Raw genomic sequence first — 11640 nt, 5'->3', positions numbered from 1 at the left:
GGGCTCGAACCCGTGTCCCCTGCATTGGCAGGCAGATTCTCAACCACTGCGCCACCAGGGAAGCCCTGAAGAGTATTTTTTAACCTGTTTATAATCACAAACTGAAAACGTGTCATGGGCTTACCTCAGATAAATTATGATAAATAAATCTCAGTAACAGAAGGCTTGTTTTATGTATATGGTATTGAATATATTAGCTTACAAATCAGAGATTTTAAGTTCAACAGTCCCTAAAAGATTTCCATATATTCTAATGAACTCATACCAATTCAACTAAATGTAAGTGAAAATCTCTATACTACTCTCACAAATCAATACCAGGAGTACGTAATAACCACTGGATCAAGATGGCTTGCCTTTCAAGGTTAAAGTTAAGAGTTAGGAGCCTCTAACAGGTCATTTAGCCCAGCTCCCTTACTCTTTTATAGAGGAAAGAAGTTCAGACAAGTTCAGTGACCTAAGGACATTCAGCAGTTACAGGCAGGACTACAACATCTCTTGAGGCAACTTAAACCAGGCTATCTGCTACAATGCTGACTACGACTACTTTTCTTCTCTCTTCTTTATCCTAAGCACCATTCATATTTTTTCTAGATCATCTTTTAAATGATCACACTGGGATCATTTAAAAAGCCCCTGGAACTTAACAGTCATTTTTTTACTTGTTTATTTAATCATGTATAATTCTTACAAAGATGCTTGAAGTTATCTGAACACCTGTTTCTCCTATAAACCTCAAGCAAAGAGTGCAAAACTTAGTTGAGTAAAACAAAAAGGAGAGGGTCTATGCAAGAACATTAAGACTGAAAGCAAACTGGCAAGTATTTGGAAGACAGACGTCCAGCAAGTGTGTTGGAGGCTAGGTCGAGTACCTGTTCCAATAAACACACACCACTGAATACCCTGCAGCTCACTCCTGTGTGGCAAAATGACAACTGCTAAATGTGGTAGGGATAGATCTGCATTCTAGATACAGTTCCTTGTACAGAAGACCCATAGAAGAGTGCTGTCAGGAAGCATATACCCTTCCGCTCCCTCAATGATCACCACCAAATTCCTTCATAGGAGGACCTCACATAATGTCAGGGTGTTTCCAAGATATACTAAGATCGGGTTGAGAGATTCTGTTTGGTTTACATAGTTGATCTGAATAATTTAGGCTTGAAAGACAACTTTTCTCAAGGGTTAACTTTTGTCTTCAAATCTTGAAGGCACCTTGCCTACAATGGCATCAATTAACACCTAAGGACCTTTGAAGAGAAAATTCCATTATTTCTTTTCTTTCTTGAGAGTTGTTTTTTTCCCTCCTCGTTTGGAAGGTTTGCAGTACTTTTCTTCCATCTGAGCCAGAAAATTGTCCATTTCCTTTTGCCGATCCTTTTGTCTGCTCTGTTTGAGAAGTTAAAACACAAGCTTTCAAAACACAAGACTGTCCACAGAGATAAAAGTACTTAGCAGCTGCCAGGGGCTGGTGGAAAGGGAGAATGGGGAGTGACTTCTAATGGATAAGGGGTTTCTGTTTAGGGTGATGAAAATGTTCTGGAATTAGACAGTGCTGATGATTGTAAAACCTAATAAACATACTAAAAACCATTGAATTGTACAATTTAAAAGGATGACTGTATGGTACCTGAATGTCTTAAAAGAAGAAAACAAAATGCCCACAATACTGTACATACACTCCAAAGAAAATATTAGCAGTAGGAATCAGAACATGAAAGAAGTGGTGGCAACCTTCACAGACAACCTGCCAGGTTTACCTGAATGAGTGCTTTCAAGTTATCCACTCCTTCATCAAGCCCCAACTCCTTCCTGCTCATTTCTGCTTCTTTAGCCTCTTCCTGAGCCTAAAACAGAAACTCATGTGAGACGCTATGGCAATCTAACAAATACTAAAAATACACCCTCTTTCCCCAAAGCAAATTTAAGACTCCTTCAATTTGAAAATTATATAAATTAAAAGGATAAAATTGCATAAATATGACACTCACTAAAAGGCAGCATTGCTGACATCAAGCAGTAGATCCTCTGATTCCAATAAGCATTTCAGACTGTTCCCCATTTGTATTTGCTAGGGGTAAGCAGGTAATTTGGTTTCATAAACCACATGGTGACAGGAAGGAAACCAAAATGCTAGAAGAGCTAAGAAAGGTCACTTAGCCAAGGATGCCCTCAAAATGTTGCCAGGATACAGGTGCCTCAGATTCCTCCTCTGGAAACCCAATTTACTACATGTGACTCGTGGCAGCCTTGACAGCAACCCCGGTTTAAAATTTCCCCTGAGTAGTTAGAATAAACTCTAACAAATTCAGTTTTAACCTTTCTTTACCGGATTTCAAAGCCACGTCCTCTTGCCAAATTTTACGAGGGCACTGATTCCAAAATACCACAAGAATACCTTGGGAAAGGTTAATAATTCTTTCCTTCAGGGCAACAACTAAGACTATAAGAGGCCCCAGCCCCCAGTGAATTTTCTAAGTAGCAATGAATACTATTAATACTGGGAGTTATGATACATTAGGACCCTGTTATTCCAATAAAGAGACACAGTTTCCATTGTCTACTTTCAGTCCCTGTATTCAATTTATTTCTTTTAATACTGTATTCCCCTCTCCAAGTCTGTGGGAGTCTCACTCAAAAGTATTCCAGCCTCCCGCCCCGCTCCTCCAAACTCTAGGGAAGTTTCTCAAGCTAATAGCCTATTCCTGAATACAGCTGTGCTCAGTTTCACCTAAAAAATGATTACCAACTTAAGATAAACTGTCAGCTTGAATCTAGACAGATGTAGCCTATGAGCCAAAATGATGATCTTGATACACATTCCACTTCTCTCAACTCAGCACAGGTGTCAGGTTTCTCCTGTGTCTCTTTACCTAAAAGCTGCAGACCTTCCTCCACCCCCATTTCAGCCATACAAAATAAAGTACGCACCAAAGAGCTACAGTCTTACACTGTTTGCTCTCCGTGGAGCTCCCATTATGAAAGTCAGGTTGAGGCAATGGTGCCTTTAATACCAAAAGACCAGAGGCACAGATGTTTGTTACCTTGAATCCACTCCCTCCCTGAACCCCAGATATCCTTAAGCTCCTTTCCCCTGCCATCATCCTTACCCTCACCAACTCCACAGTTTAATATGGGTATAAAGGACACACAAGCCACAGTCCTTGATACTCCACAAAAGTGTACCTCAAAGTGTGTTTGGAAAGACACTGTTATCAAAATAAACTAAATAGTTTGTTTAAAAAAATGTATATTCTGGGTCCAACTCAAGAATCAATCTGGCAAGAACAAAGGAATCTGAATTAACAAGACACAGTTTTAAAGAGACAGCCTCTGTCACCCTCTCCCCCACGCCTTAACCAAGTAAGAATCACTGTCTAGCCTGTGTATCTGGACTCCATTACTTTATCTCCTCAGGAATGCCTCAGTAAGGTTACAACAATTGGCCCATATGAAGAATATTTCAGTGGTACTTTAAAATGATATTGATTATCTAAATAATCCATGCAGTAAAATCCTCTTGAGCACAACACAGTAGAAAAAACAGGTTCTCTTAATGAGCTGATCTGCTCATTTTATTAGATGAAAACTACAAAACAAGTTAAACCTAATCTTTATTTCAGCTGTCTTGTATATATTTTCATTATTGTAAATATCCTCAAATTCTTTTTGGAAGCAGTCAAGATATAAATAGCATTCAAAATCTTACCCTCCTTTTCCTTGCATTCATCTTTTGCTTTGCTTCTTTGACAAAGGCATTATAGGACGGGACCTCTCTGGCATCAATGGCTTGTTGAATAATGTTCCTTATCCTGGGTTCCTCTGTGTACTGCACACACAGCACAGACTCCATGATCTGATCCATGTCACCCTTGAAGTCCAGATAGGCCTGTTTAATATCAGCCAGCTCTTCTTCAGAACCTTTGTATGTCTTCTCAAAAGCTTGAATGTCTTCTAGAGATATCTGAACAAATGAGAGACATATGCTTTAACTTTGAGAATTTTATTTTAAATAAAAGAAATACTAGTAAAAAGTATATTTAGGTGTTGAAATGTTTCTCCCCAAATGTTTCTCCTCAACTCAGTTGCCTGAGTTGAAATTGTTGCAAGGAACCAAAGTTTCTATGCCAAAGATTTTCCAGAGTTCTCCCTAGTCCAACCTTTACAACTACTAAGCTACAGACCAGGAAAATTTAAGTGAAGTTTCCAAGCTAGGAAAAGTTTCAGGACTACATCGGGATATGTAAAATAAAGCACATCTTGTAAAAAATCAAATGCCCCCGTTTCACTACAATCACTCTACATCAACGGAAAATTAAAGACCCGTTTCTGTAAGAGTGTGTGTGTGTAGGTGCATGTGTTATGGATACACACACACGGTTCAACCCAACGGTGAGATAAGTCTTCCCTTCCTCAAAGATCAGTAAGTAGATAGGTATCTCCTGAGGAACGCCGGTGTGTATGTGTGTGTTTATTTATTAATATTTCGAGGCCAAATAAAAATTCCTCATTCTTACACAACACAAAATGCAAGGCCTTAGGAGCATTCAATAAACGTTTGTTGAATGAATGATGGAAACAGTCACAAGGAAATCTCCAGAGTTCTTTACCTTTTTAAACAGTAACCTCCAATAGGCCTCCCAGTCCCGATCTTGGCTGAGCACGTCAGAATCCTCGTCCACTGTTCCCTGCTCATCGTACACTGCTCTCTGATCTTTGTCACTCAGAACGGAATAGACCTTCCCAAGGATCTGCGGGAAAGAGCATCCAAAAATCAACCCTGCGCCTCTCACTGAAACCGCGCCGCGAGAAATAAAGATTAGAAAACGCCAGGCCGGGTTCGGCTCACTCCACCTGGGCGGGGTCGGGCGGCCAGAAGACGGAGAGAAGCCCAGGCAGCCGGCGGACCGGGGTCTAGCGCACCTGGAAGCGGCGGGTGGCGTCCTCCTTGTCGCCCTCGCCCACCCGGTCCGGGTGCACCTGCAGGGACACCTTGTGATAGCCGCGTCGGACCTCGCCGTCTGAGGCCTCGCGCCGCACGCCCAACACTTGGTAAAGGTCGGCGGTGCCGAACACTTCCTCGCACAGCTCCAGAAGCCCCATGGCCCTCAGCGGTGCGGAGCGGGCGGTGACCTCAGCGAAATCAGCCTGACTCCAGCGACGCTCAGCAGAGACCTGGGCGGCTCCCTTTTCCCGCGCAAAAAGCCCAGGGCGCCGGCGTCACAAGAGGCGCCGGAAGGGGCGGGGCCACGACACCACACTTTACGGCGGTTGCAAAATGGGGTGTGGCCAAGCTTGCGTCGGCCAGAATTGAGGCGGAGAGTGGAGGCGGCGTCCCTGGTCTCCTCCAGCGCCGGGACCTCCTTCCACCACGCCCTCTCCTCCGCGGCCCTCCGCCCGATGCTCTGGAAATCTCGCACCTACTTTTTCCCCGACGTCCTAGCTCAGTTTATGCAACAATATAAGGAACGTTCATATTAGGCTGAAACTATGCACTGTTTTCTTTTTGTTTTCAGTGAAAAACAGCGTAACATCGGCATTTGGCAATTTCACATGGTTTAAATTTAACCTGAAGATTAAACAGATTTGTTCTTTTCCAAAAATAATCTGACAAGAGTACATAGAGCTCTGAGGCCCAAATAATTTTGCAACCTACAGGTTGGGACCACTGGGTAGGGACTTTCCCTTGAGCCCTGCAATTTAAAAAACCTACATTAAACAAAAAGACAAAATACCGGTCTTTTAAAAATTCTTTGTCTGATAGAACTTCTAGATTTTACATTTATTACAGAATCATTTCCATTCACCTTCCAGCTCCTAAATCACCTTCCACTTTGCTGGAGATAACATGATCCAAATGGTCATCTTAATAAAAACGTAAGCTTCGGAAGCAAAAGCTTTCTCAAGTGCAGTTCTGGGTTTGAGCATGTTGGACTTGAGCGGGTAGCAAGACAGGCTGATGCAATCATTCAAGACTTGGTGAAAAAATCTGGGCCTGGAAATCCAGAGCAAGGCTAGGGCTAGAGAAAACTTTGGAAATCAGGGAGAGGATGAGCTCATATAGGAAGTTTGTGTATATAGACCTTAGACAAAAGATAGACCAGGGCACAAAGTGAATACGTGAGTTGGAAGAAACTCAGTAGCTCAAAATACCCATTTCACGTCAGTTCCCCTCACTGGACAATACTTTCCAGAATTACATTCTCCTCTGCTCTACCAATTAAAGCTTCTCCAAAAACCTCAAACTCTCCAGGGTAGATTATTATCTTTTAAACTTTGAAATGGTTTTCAAAACATTTCTCTTTCCTAGATCCAAGATCAAACCCAGGTAAAGTCAGTTGCTCTCTGCCTGCTGTGCCTTTAAAGTCGACCCAAAGTAAGTGGAAGTCAACCAGTGACAACCCTGGGAGAGCCTTGATGACCTCAGATTTTGAGATGGCTGGTAACTGTTCTCAGAATATAAAACCCAGAGAATAAAATAGTTTGGTACATTGATAGGGCTACAGAATCTCCTCTATAAATCTCCTATATTTTAGTTTTATGTCAGATTATGAAATCTGTATTATCCTATGTGCACTAAAACCATCTAATCCTGCTGCGCTTCTGGTGGAACAGATTATGTCCTATTTTGGGTTTTGGGGGACACAACCAGTCATCTGTATTACCAAATCATGATACCTAAACCTGATTCTGTCACTGACTTTTTAAATGGATTTTTGTAAAGCCCCTCATCTTAGCTCATTCCCCCCACTACAGACAATACGACATGTTGGAAAGGGCTCTCCAGGTAGAAACATTGGGGTCTGACTCTTAGCTCTGCCCAATATTAAAACTACGTGGCCTTGGGCAAGTTTCTACTGCTGAACCTCAGCTTCTGCTCCTATCAACGAGATAATCCTACCTAATTTCATGATATCTTATAATTCTCACAAATAACCTTGCACGGAAAAGGCCTAAAAATGTATGTGAGTACTTTACAATATTATCTTTCTTCCAGTTATTCCTAAAAAGTAGGTTGTTAGAGCCTAAAAGCTCATAACAAACCTACCTTCGTAAATCTGAAATTTTGTGTTGACAAGACAATGTAAATCTGCAATTACAAAAACAGTAACTGAAGTAACTGTGTTCCTGAGCTGGTGGGATGACCATAAATGATTAAAGTAGGAATCAGTTGGATAGGACACAGACATGCTGGTTGGGGACTTTGAAACACAGGGAAGTCCTGGAAGGTAGCAGGCAGTAAAGCTGTCCAAGAGACCCAGAGTCCAACCCACCCCACAGCCACTGTCTTTCCCCAGATGAAGGCTGAAAAAGCTAATTAGTACCTATACCAGCTTTATGTCAGTCAGGAACAAACCTCTCCCTGGGCCCTGTTCAGGTCAGGCCAGAGTCTCATGGATGACTTAAAAAATTCCATTTATTGACCTCTAAATATAATAAAACTAAGAGCTCTGCACAAATTTTTTTTTTTTTTTTTTTTTTTTTGGCTGTGTTGGGTCTTCGTTTCTGTGCGAGGGCTTTCTCTGGTTGCGGCAAGCGGGGGCCACTCTTCTTCGCGGTGCGCGGGCCTCTCACTATCGTGGCCTCTCTTGTTGCGGAGCACAGGCTCCAGATGCGCAGGCTCAGTAGTTGTGGCTCACGGGCCCAGTTGCTCTGCAGCATGTGGGATCTTCCCAGACCAGGGCTCGAACCCGTGTCCCCTGCATTAGCAGGCAGATTCTCAACCACTGCGCCACCAGGGAAGCCCCCTCTGCACAAATATTTTAAGAGGACTTTGGCCTTGTTCCCACTGCTATGATCACTGAAGTCAGTTTGCTTTTGTTTCTGTAGCCTCTGTATCTGTTTTCTGAGCCGCTAAGAGGACTTCTCGTGCCCGTTTCCGTCGCAGCCTCTCAGCATTTGTGATCATCATCGGATGCAGAGGGAAAAAGCCAGAAAGACCTAAAAGTAACAGGATTTTCATTCATTATAATATAAGCTAATGTTTCCCTGGGAACTCAGCATCACTGAACTGAGGTCTAACAGAGACCCGATCTAGAACATAGATTCAAATCAAGTTCCTCACTCAACAAAATGTTTTATCTCTTCCCCCAACTCACTTCCTTCCGTTTACTGCAAGGTCACAATGGATGTTGTCTACTTCCTAACACTATTCTCCTTACTTGGAAAAAAAAAGAACTGACAGATAGCCATTCAAGACACACCATTCCCATTTTTTAGCATAAAATCTCAGTCATCCAAAAAGTCTCATAAAGGAGTCTACAAAAGGAATCTCCAGATTCAAAATGGCAATCAGATCAATTTCAGTTCTCACTCCAGTCCTGATTAGCCTGGAGATAATGAAAATCGTCTTTAATTCCCATCATCTTCGAGCTGATTTCAATTTAAAATCCCCTCAAAGACTTAAGGCTAGAACTGAGTTACCCAGAAGCTTTTCCACAGGCTTAGAGAGGTGGGCTCCACAGCCAATCCAATGCCGGATCCGGTCCAGGTTGAGAGCAACGAGTTTCTCTCCATGACTGTTGGGCAGTGGATCATAGGAGCCCAGCTGCTCCACGAAACGGCCATCCCTGGGATACTTGTTGTGAGCAGCCACGATGCGGTAGAAAGGCCGGTTGGTACAGCCACCCAGGGAAAGGCGGATGGTTAAGTGGCCTCCATGGTAGGCCTTGCAGAGCAGAGTACCTGTAGACAAATAAGTGCTTAAGACACAAGAATCGAGGGCACAAAACCGACAAAATGAGATAGATAAAATGAGCCCCCTTCCTCCACTGAAAGGTCCCTACTTCCAACCAATTCTTGTCAATCTGACTTAGATACCGTTTCTTTGTGAAACTCCTCTTACGCACTGCAGCCATCCCCCAACGCACTCAACACTGGCTCTGCACCATGTCGGAGTCCAACTGCCTCATCTATAAAATGAATGCCGTTTATCTCATAGGGTTTCCGCGAAAACTTAAAAACAAAACAAGAAAACCACTCAGGAGAGGGTCAAACGTGTGCAGTTTCAGGTACGGGTTTCCTCTAGCGCGTCTACGAGAGCGCAGCTCCACCCAGTCCCGCACGCCCCCTACCCCCGCGACCGCCCTTAAGGTCTCCCAGGGCACCCATCACTCACTGAGCTGGACCATAGCACAGCCGGCAGGCGCCGGGGCCTGTGCACCAGTTGCGAAGCCTCGGAGCTTCTGGCCTCCCGCGTGGATTCGCTCTACCGCCTCGGTGGCGCGGAGGACGGCCGGGAAAAGTCAGCGTTCCGGAATGGCCGCCCTCCACTCTCCGCAACCCCAGGCCGGGCGCCTCGGTGCCGGAAGCGAACGGCCCACTCGCCCCGCCTCTTCCGCTTTTCGCCCCTACACTTCCCGCAACGCAACACAGTGGAACCTAAAGTACCTCAACTGCCGCAAAGAAGGGGCGCTACAGTTTGGGGCCGAGGTAAGTGCGAGCAGAGCGCTGTGGGATCTCCCGGCCCTCACTGGCCTTTGGGTTCCTGCCAGAGGGAGGAGTATTGGACAGTCGTGGGAGCGGCTAAGAAGTGCTAAAGTGCTCCACAAATCCATCCTTCCAGCAAACTTTTTCCGAGGACCAGTTAGGGCCAAGGCGAGGTGCCGAGAACGCAAAGATGCGCTGTCCCTGACCCCAGGAAGCTTGACAGTCTGGTAGGGGAGACGGTGAGGTTACACCAGAGTAACTAGGGGTGGTCAGTACACAGTCCTGGAGTGAGCGGAAGAGGTGAACCTGATAATTCCTGTGTGCCTTAGAAAGACTTCATAAAGGAGGTAGCGTTAGGACTGAGAGTAGAAGGACTATAAGTGAATGTAGAGTTGATTTTATTCTTCTGTGTTTACTAATAAGCCTCTCACCTTCCCTCCTGTTCTCCCACCTTCCTCCTATTCTTTCACCTGCCTCCTTTAAAAAATAAAGGAGGGGAGCCTTTATTTCTGGTTTTGCTGTGCACTGATCCGGAGGACAGGGGTGAGGTATGGTTCCTTTGTCATCTCTAGCCCTAGAATAAATGGCCTCCGTTGTGAGGAGTTTTGCATCTGTTATAGGGTAATGGACTCTTCATGGAGGCCTTGTGGTTTAGATCCATGAAGATACCTTCAGCAAAGACCAGTCTGTTAAGCTTCTCTGTTCACTGTTGGATCCAAAGGCTCTGGCCACAACTCATATGCTCTTTGCCCTAATGCAGTGACCCAGCACAGCATTCTTCCTTTCCGCCCACCTTAGAAATGATGCTTTAATTTCCAAGTTCCAGTAAGTGAACCTGGCCAACGACCTTAGCAGTTGACCTCCTTTAGGAGTGATCCTGATAAGCTTTCACCGGAAACCCTAATAATGAAGCTACTATACCTTACTTATACACACACACACACACACACACACACACACACACACACACACACACAGAGTTATATTCTTATATATACCTCAGTATACCTTAACTGATGAATTTTGAATCTCTTATTTAGATTTTTTTATTGCCATCCAGTTTACTGTCAACCACTAAAACATCCAGTAACATAGCCATCCAGTAACATAGCCAATGGAAATAAGTGAATGGGTTTCAGTTTGTGCTGAAGATCATTTTTTCTTTATCCCAAGCCCTCATATGGTGAAATATCCAGGGTTTAATTTCTCTGGGAAGGAAAGGAGCTCAGTATCCCATACAGAAAATTCTTCAGGTGGAAGGATGTCAGAAAGATGGATTTCCAAAGCCAACTGTCTCCTGTACCATGTGGATCTCTGCAAGCAGACTCTCATCTTTCAATTTCAGCTGCATGAGAGGAGGAAGGGAAGGACACATGTCATACCTGATATACCTATGTGGAGACCCCTCATTTGCGGGACCACAGCTAAAGAACATAGTTCCTCAGGATGGAATTGACTCTTCCTGTATTCTCTATTTCACAATAACTCCATTAAAAAGACCTCAAAACATTGTGCTGGTTACATGGATGTGTTCACTTTATGAAAATTCATCACGTGGTATGAACACTCACAATTTGTGTATTTTTTTGTAAAATAACTTAAAGTTTACTTTTAAAAGAGTTTACCTTATCACCCAATATATCTTAACTAATGAATAATGTTCCCATTTGGCAAGTGAGAGAAAGGAATCAAAGACACAGGAATCAAAGACATTAGACTTTAATTTTAAAATCTAGATGTGTAGCAGACACATCTAGTTGCCTACTGAAAACCCACTATCTCCCTTCTTTTACTAACAAAATCTTCATTTCTTTCCAGGGCAGCAATGTAACCAACTAAAAAGCCACATTTCTTGCTTCCCTTGCAGCTAGGGGTAATTTCAATTGTTGCCAATGAAATGTAAGGTAAAGTCATATCTCTTTAAAGGGAGGTGAAATAGCTAGCATGGCCCCTTTGTCCTTTCCCTGCTTTGTTCTTTATTGTACCTGAAACATGGATATGATAGCTGGAGCTACAATGGCTGTCTTGCAGCTGTGAGGGACGGAAACTGCATGCTGTGATTGGTGAAGCAGAAAGATAGAGGTTGGGTCTCTGATGACACTGTGGTACCAATTCTGGACTTTTCATTAGATGAGAAAAATAAAACTCCTAATTTGTTTAAGCCACTGTCTTCCAAGTCAAATTACTTGCAATCATAACTGATAGACTAGA

At 43.6% G+C, this 11640-nt stretch overlaps 3 protein-coding genes and 1 pseudogene across 16 annotated transcripts in view; 1 reads left to right on the top strand and 3 right to left on the bottom strand.

Moving 5' to 3' along the window:
* DNAJC9 (DnaJ heat shock protein family (Hsp40) member C9) overlaps positions 1 to 7264 on the bottom strand; it is a 39289-nt gene extending 32025 nt beyond the window's left edge. For 5 of the 7 annotated variants that reach the window (XR_014253322.1, XM_082424600.1, XM_082424598.1 and 2 more), the window contains exons 1-4: positions 4924 to 7264; positions 4611 to 4751; positions 3710 to 3964; positions 1761 to 1847 (exon numbers count right to left, since the gene is read on the bottom strand). Coding sequence is in view for 6 of the 7 variants with exons in the window: in XM_082424600.1 (XP_082280726.1) it covers positions 1761 to 1847; positions 3710 to 3964; positions 4611 to 4751; positions 4924 to 5103 (663 nt within the window). In the remaining variant the exon portion in view is untranslated. Of the gene's footprint in view, positions 1 to 650; positions 1390 to 1760; positions 1848 to 1886; positions 2072 to 3709; positions 3965 to 4610; positions 4752 to 4923 lie in introns of those variants that run through there. The other 2 variants (XM_082424597.1, XM_082424602.1) reach the window with 2 other exon arrangements.
* A 135-nt stretch (positions 7265 to 7399) lies between these two features.
* MRPS16 (mitochondrial ribosomal protein S16) lies at positions 7400 to 9303 on the bottom strand. Its single transcript, XM_082424624.1, has 4 exons — positions 9119 to 9303; positions 8425 to 8685; positions 7761 to 7941; positions 7400 to 7461 (listed from the first exon to the last, which is right to left on the bottom strand). Exons 1-3 carry the CDS (start codon positions 9129 to 9131, stop codon positions 7808 to 7810), a joined length of 408 nt encoding a protein of 135 aa, XP_082280750.1. The 5' UTR covers positions 9132 to 9303; the 3' UTR covers positions 7400 to 7461; positions 7761 to 7807.
* Positions 9295 to 11640, top strand: part of LOC309642703 (protein FAM136A pseudogene) — a 294376-nt pseudogene continuing 292030 nt past the window's right edge. Inside the window, exon 1 of the transcript XR_014268611.1 lies at positions 9295 to 9432. The product of XR_014268611.1 is annotated as a protein FAM136A pseudogene (transcript). The remainder of the gene's footprint in view (positions 9433 to 11640) is intronic.
* CFAP70 (cilia and flagella associated protein 70) overlaps positions 10378 to 11640 on the bottom strand; it is an 83918-nt gene continuing 82655 nt past the window's right edge. For all 7 annotated transcript variants that reach the window (XM_082424419.1, XM_082424418.1, XM_082424414.1 and 4 more), the window contains one exon: positions 10378 to 10774. In XM_082424419.1, coding sequence (XP_082280545.1) covers positions 10694 to 10774 — 81 coding nt within the window. In that variant the 3' untranslated portion in view covers positions 10378 to 10693. The remainder of the gene's footprint in view (positions 10775 to 11640) is intronic.

This window comes from Balaenoptera physalus (genome assembly GCF_965194825.1).
Source record: "Balaenoptera physalus genome assembly, chromosome: 14".
Lineage (NCBI taxonomy): Eukaryota > Metazoa > Chordata > Mammalia > Artiodactyla > Balaenopteridae > Balaenoptera > Balaenoptera physalus.
Note: the sequence above shows the minus strand (reverse complement) of the source record. Positions and strands in the feature narration are given on the sequence as shown.